General features: G+C 41.7%; 3 protein-coding genes across 3 annotated transcripts in view; 2 read left to right on the plus strand and 1 right to left on the minus strand.

Moving 5' to 3' along the window:
* igf1ra (insulin-like growth factor 1a receptor) overlaps positions 1–3,263 on the plus strand; it is an 80,562-nt gene extending 77,299 nt beyond the window's left edge. The window contains exon 21 of the mRNA XM_030425026.1: positions 1–3,263. Within this exon, the coding sequence (XP_030280886.1) occupies positions 1–541 (541 nt within the window). The 3' untranslated portion in view covers positions 542–3,263.
* On the minus strand, positions 339–9,573 carry pgpep1l (pyroglutamyl-peptidase I like). Its single transcript, XM_030425032.1, has 6 exons — positions 8,156–9,573; positions 8,029–8,081; positions 7,825–7,941; positions 6,927–7,153; positions 6,669–6,847; positions 339–471 (listed from the first exon to the last, which is right to left on the minus strand). Exons 1-5 carry the CDS (start codon positions 8,226–8,228, stop codon positions 6,682–6,684), a joined length of 636 nt encoding a protein of 211 aa, XP_030280892.1. The 5' UTR covers positions 8,229–9,573; the 3' UTR covers positions 339–471; positions 6,669–6,681.
* Positions 9,522–14,608, plus strand: part of synm (synemin, intermediate filament protein) — a 9,503-nt gene continuing 4,416 nt past the window's right edge. Inside the window, exons 1-3 of the mRNA XM_030425027.1 lie at positions 9,522–10,486; positions 12,531–12,655; positions 14,319–14,398. Coding sequence (XP_030280887.1) covers positions 9,689–10,486; positions 12,531–12,655; positions 14,319–14,398 — 1,003 coding nt within the window. The 5' untranslated portion in view covers positions 9,522–9,688. The remainder of the gene's footprint in view (positions 10,487–12,530; positions 12,656–14,318; positions 14,399–14,608) is intronic.

The raw sequence follows: 14,608 nt of genomic DNA on the forward strand, positions 1-14,608 counted from the left end.
GTTCGAGCTGATGAGGATGTGCTGGCAGTACAACCCCAAGATGCGCCCGTCCTTCCTGGAGATCATCAGCAGCATCAAAGACGAACTGGATCCTCCCTTCAGGGAAGTGAGCTTCTTCTACAGCGAGGAGAACAAGCCGCCGGACACCGAGGAGCTGGACATGGAGGTAGAAAACATGGAGAACATTCCACTGGACCCTGCATCCACCAGGCAGCCCCCTTCTGCTGCTGCCGCCGCCGCCGCCGCCCCTTTGTCGGGGTGTACAGGAGGCACGCCGCCTCCCTCCACCCAGCAGTTATCCCCCATGCAAGGCCCGAGTACTCCATTGCTGGGACCTGTGTCTCCCTCCTCCCCGGGCCCGGTGGCCTCAGCCCTGGCGTCTCCAGGCCAGGCCTTGGACAAGCACTCAGGACATGTTTCGGCCAACGGGCCTGTGGTGGTGCTGCGGCCCAACTTTGACGAGATGCAACCCTATGCACACATGAACGGGGGCAGAAAGAACGAACGGGCGTTACCACTGCCCCAGTCATCGGCCTGCTGATATCAGACCAGCCCCTCCTCCTCCTCCTCCTCTTACACAGGGTAACACAAACCTCTCCTCCATCTCTTACGGAGGGATGGACGAGGTAAGAAACAACTTCTTCTACTGTGTGCCAGTAGACGGTCTCTCCACTCCTTTAAGGTCAAACTTAAACTCTAGAAAACTGAGAAAATAGCACAGAAACCTGCTAAAGCATTTGGAGTTCAGTGGCTCAGACTGGAAACTGGGGAACTCCTTCCTGTGGGGCCTGTTTTTTTTTTTTTCATTTCACAAGTCCTTCAAGGAGGAAAAACAATACAGGCATGAATGCTGACATACAGATACAGACATGAACTCAAAGAAAATCTTTCTTTTCTTTTTTTTTTTTAAGCATATCTGCCAGCAAATCCAACAGAAGAGCACTTTTTTCCTGATGATTTCAGAGAGGATGTTGTGGATATCTGAGTGTGTATTTATACGGACACGTGATTCTCTCCATAATATGGTAATGGCTCCATTTCTAAAAAGACTTTCCATCAAAATGACTTTGTTTGCATTAGCAGACTGGCTCGTGTCACGCGAGGACGCCTCAGTTAGACAGTTTGGACTAAGATCTTTGTTTCATTTTCCTGTTTATATTTCTATGGGTGTAGATCCCGTCAGGGGTGGGTCAAAATGGAAGAGGAGGGCCTATTGTCTAATTTGCCAAACTATTGCCAAATCAAGCTTTTTTGCTTTAGTTTCACACACGTCTCCCTTCTTGTAGGAGGCTGTGATTCAGAGTCGAGATAAGCCTGTCTGGGAAATAATGCCAAAAATTGTTTGGTGGTATTCAGACTTCATGCTTATCTTTAGTACAGAGCAGCTGTGGGTGTGTGTGTGTGTGTGTGTGAGAGAGGCTATGAAACAGTGTTTCTGCTGGGGCTGTGTTCACACCTGCAGTCAAAGTTTTTCTCAGAATATGCAGCGTCTGCACGGGGGGGGGGGGGGTTATTAATCTCGCAAGCTTCGTGGTACTTTGAGGAGAAACACTAAATTTCTGTCAAGTGTTTTGCACACGGAGAGGCCAGTAGAAAAAAAAAGCAGGACCGAGTCTGTTTCATGGAGGAATTTAAGTTTCTTTCAACTCAACTGACACAAATTCAATAAGTTAACAATATTATACCACAAACAAGTGGGCTCTTAAATAATACTGACAGCTACTTAAGTACGAAGTCAAGCAAAAAATAGCCTTCAATAGCCCGGATTTACAAGTTCACATGAATTATGATCAACTGTGTACACAGGCGACATGCAGCAGACCATGATTTAATCAGACGGATCATCAAAAGAACTATTTTAGAAATGTCATGGTATAAGTTGATTTCATGTGTCAACAGACTGAAAATTAGCATTTTTTTTTGTTAAACAACAGTGCCCAAATTCCATTAGCTCATCAAACACGACGATTTCCTGCTGTTTTTAGACTTTTGGGTTTTTTGATCTGTGGCATTTTTCACTATTTTCATGAATTTCATATAACAAACAATGGATCAGTTAACGTTTAAATCAGGAAAGAATAAAAACCAATCGTGAAAATAAAGAAAATAGTCCCACACCGTGGCCCGATGTTTCCGATTACATTTGAGAAACCGGCATTCCGGTGACCAAAACTTTCCGTTGCGCCACCAAAGTCCATTCAGATTTGTAGCATAAATAAAACTCTCCGAGGGAGGCACACGTGTGACTCCAACCAGCCGGCCGACTCTGAATCACAGCCTCAGTCTGTCTTTGCTTTAGAAATGAGAAAAAAAACCAACAACTCTGAAACATCTCCAAGTCTCACACTGCAAAATCACTGAACTTCACAATCAAGGGATACGACTCTGCCTCCACTTTCATTTTCTTTCAGACCTTAACCTGACGTTTTATAAGTGTGCATTTTATGTGGGAGGTGAACATTGGTTTCGCCGATACTGCTGTCCAAGTTAAATGGCACCAAATACACCACAACAAACAAACAAAACAAAGAGAGTCTAAAAGACAGAAAACGAGAAGGTGTTGGATTTGGATTTCAGTAGCCTAGAGACAACTTTGAAATCACAGCAGGTCTCTTTTGGAATAGTCATTAGTTTCTCTACATTTCAAACACATATAAAAGGTCTTACAGTTGTATTTTAAGACTGCAGGATCGTTTTTATACACATCATTGGTTTTGTCACTTTTTTAAAAAACAAAACAAACCTTTTTACGGTTGGAAAATGTTTTTGCCTCTATGTCTGTACAGAACAAAAGCTGCTATTTTATTCTTTTTTTTCTCTCTCTTTTGGATGTTATATATAAAGAAAAATCCTTCAGGTTTGGTATTTTATGGTCTCCACTACAGTTCGTTTTCTTATATCTTCAAACTCTGTTTAAGAAAATAAAATAAAAATAAAACAACAAAAAATAAGATGATTTAGATATAAAAAAAAAACTCTTTTTTTTTTCCTTCTGTTACCCCAAAAAGGTTTTCTGTAACACTATATTTTGCTCATTGCCTTTTATTTTTATGAAATCTTTCCTCTTGTATTTGTTTTGTGGATGTCTATATTATTATTATTAATATTATTATTATTATTATTATTTGGAATGGACACCTTAGCTCGACGTGTGAGTGTGTACTTTCTGCACCCTTTTTGTACTTGTTGTCTAGCACTGCGCCTAGCGTTGCCCTCTAGGTGCGACTCAATCTCAGGTCAAAGTAAAGGCTTTGCTTTCTCCACACATTCTCATGATCGTCCTCCCACATTTTTTTTTCCCTCCCCCCTCATCGTGTTTTGCTGAGTCCAGTAGTGCCCTCTCTCCTCCCCCGCTGGCCCCTCACTCGTCGTCTCCCCCCCCCCCCCCCCCCCCCCCTCATCCCCCAGTGCCTCCTATTGAAGTCAGGATCAGTTCCAGTAAACAAAGATATTTACGTTACACCAGATCCGGTATTTTAACCCATCCATTTCCTGCCTCTTTTTGACTCAATAGGGCTAATTGGGTTGTTCTCGTTTGCCTTAATTATGCCAGAACATCTCCCGAGCATTTAAAATCTGATTTCGTTTTTCCACATCTCTCCGTTTCTTTTTTCTTTTTTATAACTTAAAACACTCTCGAGCGCAACGCAACGCCACTCCTGCTACTCTTCAAAGCGTGAAACAGGTCTTATTGTTTGTCTTCATAATCACTGCTTCTGAGAAACCAAATAAAGGATGGGTTAAAGTCCAGGGAAGGGAACACATTTCAAATGTTTATGAATGGAAAAAAAATAAGAAAAAAGGTCTTAAAACGGCGGCAGAACAGTGAAAGTGTTTTTTGAAGGATTCCTCCTCATCTTTTGGAAAATGTTGCCTGGCGATTATTATTATTATTATTATTATTATTATTAATAATAATATTTTTTTCCTTTTCTTTTTTGAAGTTTTTTTTTTCCTTTCTGTAGGATTGTTATTTATTTATTTTTTTTATTTTATTTTTTTTTGTGATATCAGTTTAAATCACTGTATAAAAAATGCCCCATGATTCAGTATAAAGTTGGATTTTTTTTTTGTATGTATTTTCTTTGGTGTCATGACTGGGGGACTTAAAAAACGTTTTTTTTTTTCCTTCGAGTATATATCTACCTCACTCTTTTAAAAAAAATTATATATATGTATGCGTATGGAAAACAAGTACATCTCACTCTCTCTCATCAGTTTGTATAGAAAACCTCATAATCTGGATAAAACCCACGGGGATCTAGATCAACCTCACAAAGCGGACTAGGATGGGAGATGGAATGTCTGTGTGGAGGTCGAAGCGTTGCGCCGATTTCTGGCTATTAAGTTTGAAGGAAAAGGACTTTAAATTGTTGCCGGGTATTACATAATAACGTCATCCTCCACTTTAATTTGACTGGAAAGTTCACAGCGTCACAAAGGTTTAAAGCAGGCGTTTGATCGGACGAGAGGCCGGAGCGCAACATCACGACGTCAGGCATTCCATCCCCGCTGAAAATATTGTCACAACCACAAACCCTCAATAGACAGAAACCTTCATCTAACAAATGCATTTATATAGAAGTCTAAACAGGTATTATGGGGAATGTTTAAAAAATTAAATAAAAAGGGAAAAATCTTTTATTGACCTCCTTAGAAACGAGCATTTGCTGTTTGCAGCACAACCGCAACATTTCACGTTAGCTTCGTCGTTCACGCTCTCAAAAAAAAAAAATACTGAATGTGACAGCGACGATTCTTCGGTCTCGACACAAAATATTTATAGCTATAGCAGCGACCCCACCTCCTTCATGTTTCTACCTTTGGTCCTGATCAGACGATCCTTTATCAGCAAATGTCCGATCAGATTTCATTGTTTTTTATTTTCATATTATTATTTTCTTTTTATACATGTGAACTCTTTGTGTTTATGTAAACACCATCATTTCCCCAGTCCAAGACTGTAGGTCTGGTAGTAGCTAATTTCCACTGTCATAGAGGTGAATGCCTTTATGATCATCTGCAGGGCTCCAGACTAACTTCTCACAGTGATTGCACTGGTGCGCCTAGCTCTTTCACTCAGGTGCACCAGGACATCATTTTGGAGCACGTAATAATAAGACATTGTAATTCTTAACACTTTATTGAATGAATGTAAACAGGTATAGAGGTCTGAACTAAATTATTAACTACATTTCAGGCGCACCGGTGCAACCAAAGACAAAATGTAGTCGCATAATACAGGTTATTGGGCGCATTGTGCGACCAGAACAGTCGCACCCTGGAAGTGAGCTCGTCGCCTCTTTCCGGCACATTGTACTGCTACTCGACACTTAATGCTGCTGGTTCAAACGAACAGTCAACCTCAGTGGATCTCATGTTGTCGTCAAAAACGTTGACTGTGAAAGTGGCAAAGGAGCTTTTACACCGCAAGGCTTCCAATTTAAAAAAAACCTCTCGCAGAGTGAAAGGGCTTCTGGGCTGGAAGCGAAAGAATTATCGGAATAATTGAAACCCAAAAGCAATAAAAAAAACCCAATAATAAGGAAATGGAATTATGAATAGGCCACCGGGTAACTTCTAATGTGAAATCTGGGTGCTCGATCATGAAGCATTTTCTATCCGTGCATGAGTTTTGAGGATAACAAAGAGTGAGCCATCTTTTTGGTTGAAAAACAGTCTGACTGCTGCTGAATATCACATTGGTACACACACACACACACACACACACACACACATCACCACTGACAAGCAAGCAGCTTGTGTAGTTACTTTACATATCTGTGCATTTAATGTTTTTTTTTTTTCTTTCTACGTAACGATACAACAAACATTTATGATATACTTCAACTTCTTTCAGTTCTGGGAATAGCAGACATGACATCGACCTGTTGTGAGGTGAATTACTAGTCACCGTAAGCTCACGGAGCATTTAAACATAAACACGTAGACATACGTAGGACAGGGATGTTGACGTAGATTACGGGTAGTCATGGTAAAGAGTAAACGACATGATTAGAAAACAGATGATAGGCCTAAGTTTACAGCTTCACACTAGTTGCTCTCTCGCATTCGCAGATTTACAGGAACTAACTCGGAATGCACTCAACCTTAGTCGTCTCTGTCATTTCAACTCTTCAGAATGTTCTTCGTGCAAACCTCAGGTTTATGGAGGATGCGTCGGTGCATTCAAACTGCAATAATAAGTTTGAGGTTTTATCATTGTCATTGCCTCTGTTTTTATGATTATTATTATTTTATTTTTTTTGCATTCCTATACCTTCTGAGGGGGCCTTGGTCTACTGCTATGATTTTTTTTTTATTATAAATACTTTCACAAAAAATCTCTGTGTTCATTACCTGATTGGGGAAAGAAATAATCAAAAGCAAACAAAAAAAAAAACAACAACAAAAAAAAATAATGAAAACCTTCACTAGACTCTGTCTTTTTCTCAAGCTCTGTATCTGAGGCCTCAAAGTTTTTTCACACCTATAGCTGAGATGGTGTATTTTTGACACGCCATCTCCAAATGTGTATCTGAGAATTTCTTGTATTTTCTTTTTTTTTTTTTTTTCCTGAAATTTTGAATAAATAAATGAATGAGAAGTACGGTTGTTTGTGTGATTTAATTCCCCACTGAGGTTTTTCTCTCCCTGTGTGGTGTTACCTGATGATCTGCCTCACACAGGGTCCTCCAGCTGCTCCAGCATGGTCTGAATGAGGCTCTGCAGCAGAGGCACCAGTCTGTCGGCCGAGCTCAGGCCTCCACGTGAAGGAACGTGGACGAGGGCCGCCCTCCTCTGACCGTGATACAGCGAGCAGTAGTACGCAAACTCACACAGGTACCTAAAGAGGGAGGACAGAGAGCGTGATCCCATATTCCGGAGCGTCCGAACATGAGCAAAGAAACTGACGTCTGCTGTACCTGCCAGCGTCTCTTGAGTAAACCACATCCCTCCCTGCTTGTCTGAACTCTTTGGAGACGACCCTCATGTTGATGACCGAGTCCAGTTTCTCTGGTCCTCCCTCCACACAGCAGTGACTCTCAGGACAGAAGCCGCACACGTCTCTGTCTCTGTAGCCGCTGTTCTTCCCTGTTTGCTCCAGAACGACGACACTGGAGCCACTGGCTACGCCGAGGTGTACAGCAAACTGGCACACACGAACGCAGAGGTCAAAGTGAGATATCCACCTTCTCATACCATAATCCAATGCATTTTAACTTATATATCCCCAACCAGGGCAGCAGCTGACATTGAGGACACTGAGATCATGTTCTTTGTATCAATTATTTTCATTGGCGATTAATCTGTTGATGAGTCGTTTGGTCGGTAAAATGTTAAAATAAAGGCCCAAAATGAAATTCTCAGATGTCTTGTTTTGCCCACCAACACAAAGATATTTCATATGCCGTCACAGAGGAGTAAAGAAACCAGAAAATATTCACATGTACAAAGCTGGAATCCAAGAATTTTGACTTTTTAATTTCCTCAGACTGATTAAAAATTGTATGTGATTTCTTAAGTCATTGACAACGAACCAATTAAGTCATTAATTGTTGCAACTCTACTATAATATTTATAGTTTGAGTCTAAATACTGAACTAAATCTATTCAAATTAGACTTGTTTGAGGTTGATAAATAAATAAATGCATAAAGGATTGATCATTTTGTCTTTGGTGGTGTTGATTAGGGTTTGAAACAGCTTTTAGAGACTGTGTGGTGGAAAAATAAAAATTATTATAACTATATTTGGTATCTGCTCATAATTTCAGTGTTTCTAAAGGTTTAACAGCTCCAACAGTGGACACAGTATGTCTTACCTTTGGTCGAAGATTTTTCCAAACCTCAGCAATGATTCTCTGAGTCTTCACATAACTCACAGGTAACTCCTGGATGCAAACATCAGTCATCTCTCCCAAACCGACCAACTTCAGTCCCTTTACATGATTAAATATAACACATTTAAGTCTGTGTGCCTCTCAGGAGGGCATTCAACACTGTCTGCTAAAGCACTGTGTTATTACCTGAGCTGCTGTCCAGCTGGGGTTCACTAAGAACTGTCTGAAAGGTCCAAAACCTTAAAACAAGACAAAAGCTTCAACAGAGGTTTAAGGAAATCTTATATCCATGAGCAAAAAATCTTTACTTTACCTGTAACGAGCACAGTGTCTCCTCCATTCATGGCGCAGTCAGTCTCACAGTCAGTGAGAGGAGAGAGTTTCATTTCATGTCGCTGAAAAACATAAAAGTTTATTTTAGCTCCAGTAGCTCAGTGTCGGTCCGCTGGAGGGAGCTGTTCCCCGGCTGATCAGGATGAGGAGCCCGTGTGGGAGTGATGCATTCAGGAGCCTCCGTTAAGTTCTGACATCCAAGTAAATACGTTTAATTTGCCTGATAAAGAGGTTGAACTTCTATTTTTGATTAAGTTTGTCCTACACATAATCTGGCTTGCATACTTTTAAAAGGCTGTTGATGAAGTTGGTCATTCAATGGCCTGAAGCGTGTCAGGATTTTTAAAATTTAGAATAATAAATTACAATGTAATGAAATTGAGTTTCTGTTTCAAGGTCCTTCATTTCTTCTTCTTTAGTCATTGTCCTGCAGAACACTTATAGAACACTTATGGAGCCTTATATTGTTTGATTCTTCTTAAAACCACATTAGACTGATTGTTTTTTTTGTTCTGATGTTATTTATTATCCCTAGAACCCTGCACATTTATTATATATTGCATAAGTAACTTACATACAAGGACAGTTTTTTTTAATCATATTTTCTATTCAAATTGTTGTTTTATTGTCCAAATATCTCTTAATTATTGTCTGTATTTTTTTAGACTTACTCTTGTGCTTCTACTTATTTCCCTCTGTATGTGCTTCCTGTGAACTTCTCCTAAGGGGGATCAATAAAGGAACATCTCATAAGCAAATGTTTTACAGGCTAGGTCAATTCTGAAAAATGGCAAGTTTAACAACTAGGGATGCACGATATATCAGACAGATTGCTCGCTACATCTTTGCCTTTTTTCCACTCAGGTGTGCATGAAAAAGCATTAAAATGTTGGTTTCTATTATCGGTTACTTTATCGGTATCAGCCATGAGAGTCAGGTGATCATCGGTTATTGTATCGGCTGAAAAAAATCCATGTTGTGCGCCCCACGATACCTTTCTGATGTCAGCTTGGTCAGAGAAAATCAAGACAAAACATGTCCGCAAATAATACGTAAACATTATATTTACGATTATAGCACATCCGTAATAGCAGCAGCTACACAAGACAAATATTTAGACCCCATTGTCTCTTTATTTTCTAGCCCACATAAACTTGATGAAGCCAGTTATTTTCTGCACGACACATTTTCAGCATCGAGCTTCAGTCTCTCTAGTTTACATCTTTGGTTATCCCTGCCAGATCAGGATGTTAATATTTCAGACAGCCCTTGAATGCGGCCTCACATCTGCCAGGGACTCGGTCTCGTTTGGGACGATCCTGTGAGGCAGGACCCGCCCTCCTCCTCCTCCTCCTCCTCCTGCACTTGTCAAAGGCCACTGGTCGCATATTACATCACAGTCGTGCCCACAGACGCACAAGCAGATGACACCGGGACAACCTGCCTCCTAAATCTACACAAGCGGGACATCTTTCTAAACTCTTTTTCATTATTCCTATGATCAGAAGCCACGATGTTGCCTTTCAAGAGAACTTTTGAGAGCGAAAAACAGCAGCTGCAGCAGCTCAACAGCAGACTCGTCCAGTATCTGTCCCGGACGAAGCAACTGGAGCAGGAAAATGCGCATCTGATCACCGAAATCAACAAGCTGAGACAGACGAGGACGGCGGAGCGGGAGCCCAAGTACAAGAGCGAGATGCGGGACCTGAGGAGAATGGTGGGGCAGCTGTCGTTCGAGAAGTCCCAGGCTGAGGTGGAGAGGGAGAAGCTATGGCGGGAGCTGCAGATGGTCCAGTCCCTGTGCAAAGAGCAGACCGGGGTGTGCATGGACATCAGCGGCGAGCTGAAAGGCTGCGAGAAGGAGCTCCACCACGCCCACAAGACCAACACCGAACTCCAGCAGCGCCTGATCCAGCTGGAGAACGAGTATCAGTGCATGGAGACCGCGCACAGGCAGCAAATGGACCACCTCCGGCGCCAGGTGGAGTCCCGGGTGGTGCCCATCATCACGCAAACTTATCGCGGGCCTCCGGCGGCCTCCGTGGAGGAGGTGCAGGAGTACGCCCGGGGTGTGTCCGAAGGGTGGATGGAGACCTTCGAGATGTACCAGCAGAAGGTGGAGGAGATGGAGCAGTCGATCAGGGCGGACCAGGCGATGCTGAGCGACCTGCAGAGGGAGAAGATGCTCTACGCGTCAGAGTTGGACAAATTACGCGCGGAGGCGGAAAACCAAGGCCAGTTCCAGGCGCACCTCGAGGAGCAGCTGATGCACATGCACGAGAAATTCCGCGTGGACTGCACTGAATATCAGGTGAGGGGGAAGTTTATTATTATTATTTTTGTTATCAGACATTATACATGTGCACATCTAAATGAATAATGTCCTCTGCATCGCACTGAGTCACAGCAGAGAGGAGAGGCTGCCACACCCACCGCTCTGTAAAGGCTCTGGTGCAGCTGCAGCTGTCAGCGGCTGCTGGAAAAACATTATGTGGATAATTATCACAGCATCACAGTCCAGGCTGACATTTCTAATAGGAATAACTTTGTTGATGTTCTGTGGCTGAGGCATCTGAGAATCTCAGAAAACATATCATGGTTTCAAGTTGACTGATGCTCCTTTTTGGGGTCAAAACCGATATTAGGGAATCAAATATTTAATTATGCAAATATATCAGTCGGTATACACACATATCTTGCGATAATCAAACAGGTGATCAAACAATCAAACAAAGATATGTACTAATGGAGGCAGCAGACTTTAATGTACAAAACATCAGTGCACTCAATAATTCCTTAATCACCACAAAGCATCTTTTCCCAAATTAAAACCTCTAAAAAGGTTTATTATCCACATGTATCGCACAACATATGCGTAGGTACCGATATATACGTGACACGCCAATAGCGGCGGATAATATCAGCCAACCGATGTAAATTGATCGACCTCAAGTTTCATGGTCTCCCAGTAATACACAATCATAAACCAAAGGTTATGTTTTATTTTTGGTTTGGTTCGATCGCAGAATTACACAAAAACTACAGATCAGATTTCAGTGATGCTCGCGTGGAGGATGGGTGTGGATCTGGATGATGGGATGGATCCGGGTATTTTCTTTAAGATCAGGAGACAGGGCGTCATTTTAATCTAATTCCCAGGGAAAAATGGATTGATCCGGATGAAAAGAATAAGGCTTCCGTAGGTGGCTGGTATCTGAGAACAATGAGGTGCAGATCCAATAAAAAATGAAGATCTGGTTTTATTCGATATTTGGATAAGGCTTGATTGAATTAAAGGGGCCTTGGCGGAGGTAAGCACTCTGCTGAGTGCATTAATATTACCAGTATCAGCAACAATGACTCTAAAAGAAATGGAAGCAGAGGGTTTTTGTTTTTGATTGAACAGAACCTCGACTTGAAATATACATATTTTAATCATGTAATTAATAGTAGAATTAAATACACACTACAGCAGCATCAGTTTTCATACAGCAGTATACTCTGAAACCATTATACTGCTGCGACCTGAGCTATTGCATCCTGGAACTCATTCTGGCTTCAGCCTGTCCTGAAAGCACACACATGCCGTAGATGTCGTCCTCTGACAATAATGCATCTCTCCCCGCCACAAAACATTAATGACATTACCAACAGTAAGTGCTGCCTGACACGGTTGTGTTCCTTTAACTGTAAAAAGCACTGGGTCTTGCATGCAACATCTGACCTCAGTATTAAAGGATTGAATAGCTTGAGTAGCGAAAAGACAGTCTACCTTCCTCAGTACTTTACGGCTGCTAGATTACGCCGACCACTTAAACCAATTAGCTGTCAGACTGACAAATCCTTATTAGCCTCCTAAAGATGGAGCCGTAAGCAGGTCAGTCAGTTGCCAATGATTACACTGGTTGTGCGCTGCGGGGGTGTTAGATTTCTTTACAAAAACACAGTTCTCGCATTTAACCCTGTGATAAAATATAGATTTGGACATGATGCCTGTTGTACGGTGTCAGGATGTAGGATAAAACGGGTCCCACGTGAATAATCCGGTCTGTTGGTGGGATCAGATTTGATTTGGACAGGAAGTGATCAATGTTCACCGTCTTTCTGCATCAGGAGTTGGCATAAATAAACTCAAAACAGAAACAACACAGATTGACCAAGTTAACAACTACTGTAGACTGCAGTCAAATAAAAAAGTGGTTACAAACTTTATGGTTAACAAGGGAGCAGAATGATTACAGTATTTTCAGTTTAACTGCAGGGATAAACATAAAAAAATGGAGAGACCGCAGACTTGTAAAATTAAATTATGTGCAAAGTGAAAACTTTTTATTTTTTTCTCCTTCCTTTTGCAGATGCTTATTGAGCAGCTGGAGCGCGAGAGGAACGCGATGGCTGACACCATTGCAGAAAAGATGCGAGAGCATCAGCACCTCCTCCAGGTGAAGATGGATCTGGGCATGGAGGTGGCTGCCTACAGGTGATTGATGGTTTATTCATTTCAGTACTGAGTCAACACAGTTTCCTAAATGCACTGATCCTTTACACAGCAGACATTTTGAGTTGTCATATTAGGAAAAGAGTTGCACAAGTCACAACAAGACTTTTAAACCAAGGCAGCGTAATGGAATTCATCCATCATTAACTTTATTATTTATATGTGTAAAAAGGTCTTCCGTAACAGGGCTCATGAGATTATTAATATTTTTGAAGCAGCAGAGTTTGGTGCTCTCTGGTTCAGGAAGTATAAGCTTCTGTGTGAGTGCACTCTCTAATGTCTGGCTCTCAGTAGTGTGCTTTTTCATGACCTAAAGGTCAGCAAGGCGATTCAGGTCATCAAATGCTTCGGGTTAGAATTTCGAGCCAGATACCGACCCAAACTGTTGGGACCTGGGAATGAGACTCAACAATTGACTATCTTTCTCTAGAACTACCTTCCCTACCTTTAAGAAACTCTAAAAGTTTGCAGGTAAATCTTCCCTTTTCAGTGAATATTTCCATGCTTTCAAGAACAGATTGAAAGCCACCCTGCACTTACTGAAATGACTCTTAGCTTAATTAGCGCTTTCATCAGAAAAAAAACATTAGAAGACATCAGCTGCTTGCTTCCTGCTGGTCTTGGCACTAAGTGGTCTGATCTGAACCTTCAATCTGAAAAGTAGAGTGGTTTAAACTTTCTCTGTGGTTTATTTTAAGTGTTTACGGAGCAGGACTCATTATATCTGGCATTTCATATCCTGTAATAGCACAGCATGCCAAGTTGTCATGCTCCTAACAGAGCCACATACTAACAAGACTATTTTTACTGAAAGGCAAAGTTATTTATGAAACAGTTAACAAACATACCGACAGTGTATTTCCTGCTTGGAGGTATTATATGCAGTCTTTTTTTATTTCAGTTATCCTTGTAACTTCCCTCTCGCCTCATATCCCAGGACATCAATACGGTCTTCAACAATTATTTAAGTTGTTACCGAAATGTCATAAGTATCGAGCCTATTCCCAGGAAGTTGTTCTGAAGATTTTCCACTCCAGCGTGTCTCTATATGGCAGTTCCTCTGCTGGCACATGAAGGTTTGTTGTGAATCGCTGGAATAGACGGAATGCTTGCTCAGAGACGTGGCCGTGACAAGTGTTTTTTGTCTGTGTCACGAGTCAGCTTCTGCTCGGGGATTCACTGGGAAGTATGGACCGCCCTGCATTGTGGCTGTTATTTTTAAGTCAGTCTCTCGGAAGGCACTCTCCAGAGAGGTTGTCCCTTTTTTTGGTACACTTTGCTGTGCTCAATCGGTTGTAGGTCTTGTTGAACCATGGCCAAGGGAAGGTGAGCTGCTAAAGCTGATTACTGCAAGGTCTTTATTACATGATAGTGGCTTGTTGTGTTTTTGGTGATTACCACCCTATATGGTCAGGTCCTGGGCTCACACCGTCTTGTAAGCCTGCTGCGTTTAGTTTGAGAAGGTTGAGATGGCAGAGCTGAGTGATGTAGAACGTCTTGTGAGGTATTTGTCTTTTCGATTTTCCTTTTTCTATATATGGGAACAAATAACTGTGTTGAAATAGGAGGATAACCAGTGATTTACAATGACTTATTTGCTTTCGACTTCAAAAAGGCATTCTGTCCTGTCTCCTGTTTTGTTCAGGGCTCTTCTGGAAGGCGAGAGAGCGGGTCTGCAAGATGCTCACAGGAGGGCGAATCAACACCAAAGAGAAAGAGTAATAGGTACAGTATTTACAAGTATTATTGTTGTTACATGTTGACTAAAGAGTACTTTGTAAGACTGCTTTTAAACGATCTATTTGACATTTGGCAAATGCTCATTGGCCTTCGTGCAACCATCACATGCCAAGAAAAGGAATAAGCACATTACCTAATATGTCCAACGATTCCATTGTTGTATCCGTCGGGTAATTCATGCTGCTTAATTCTCTG

Source organism: Sparus aurata, chromosome 8, assembly GCF_900880675.1.
Source record: "Sparus aurata chromosome 8, fSpaAur1.1, whole genome shotgun sequence".
NCBI lineage: Eukaryota > Metazoa > Chordata > Actinopteri > Spariformes > Sparidae > Sparus > Sparus aurata.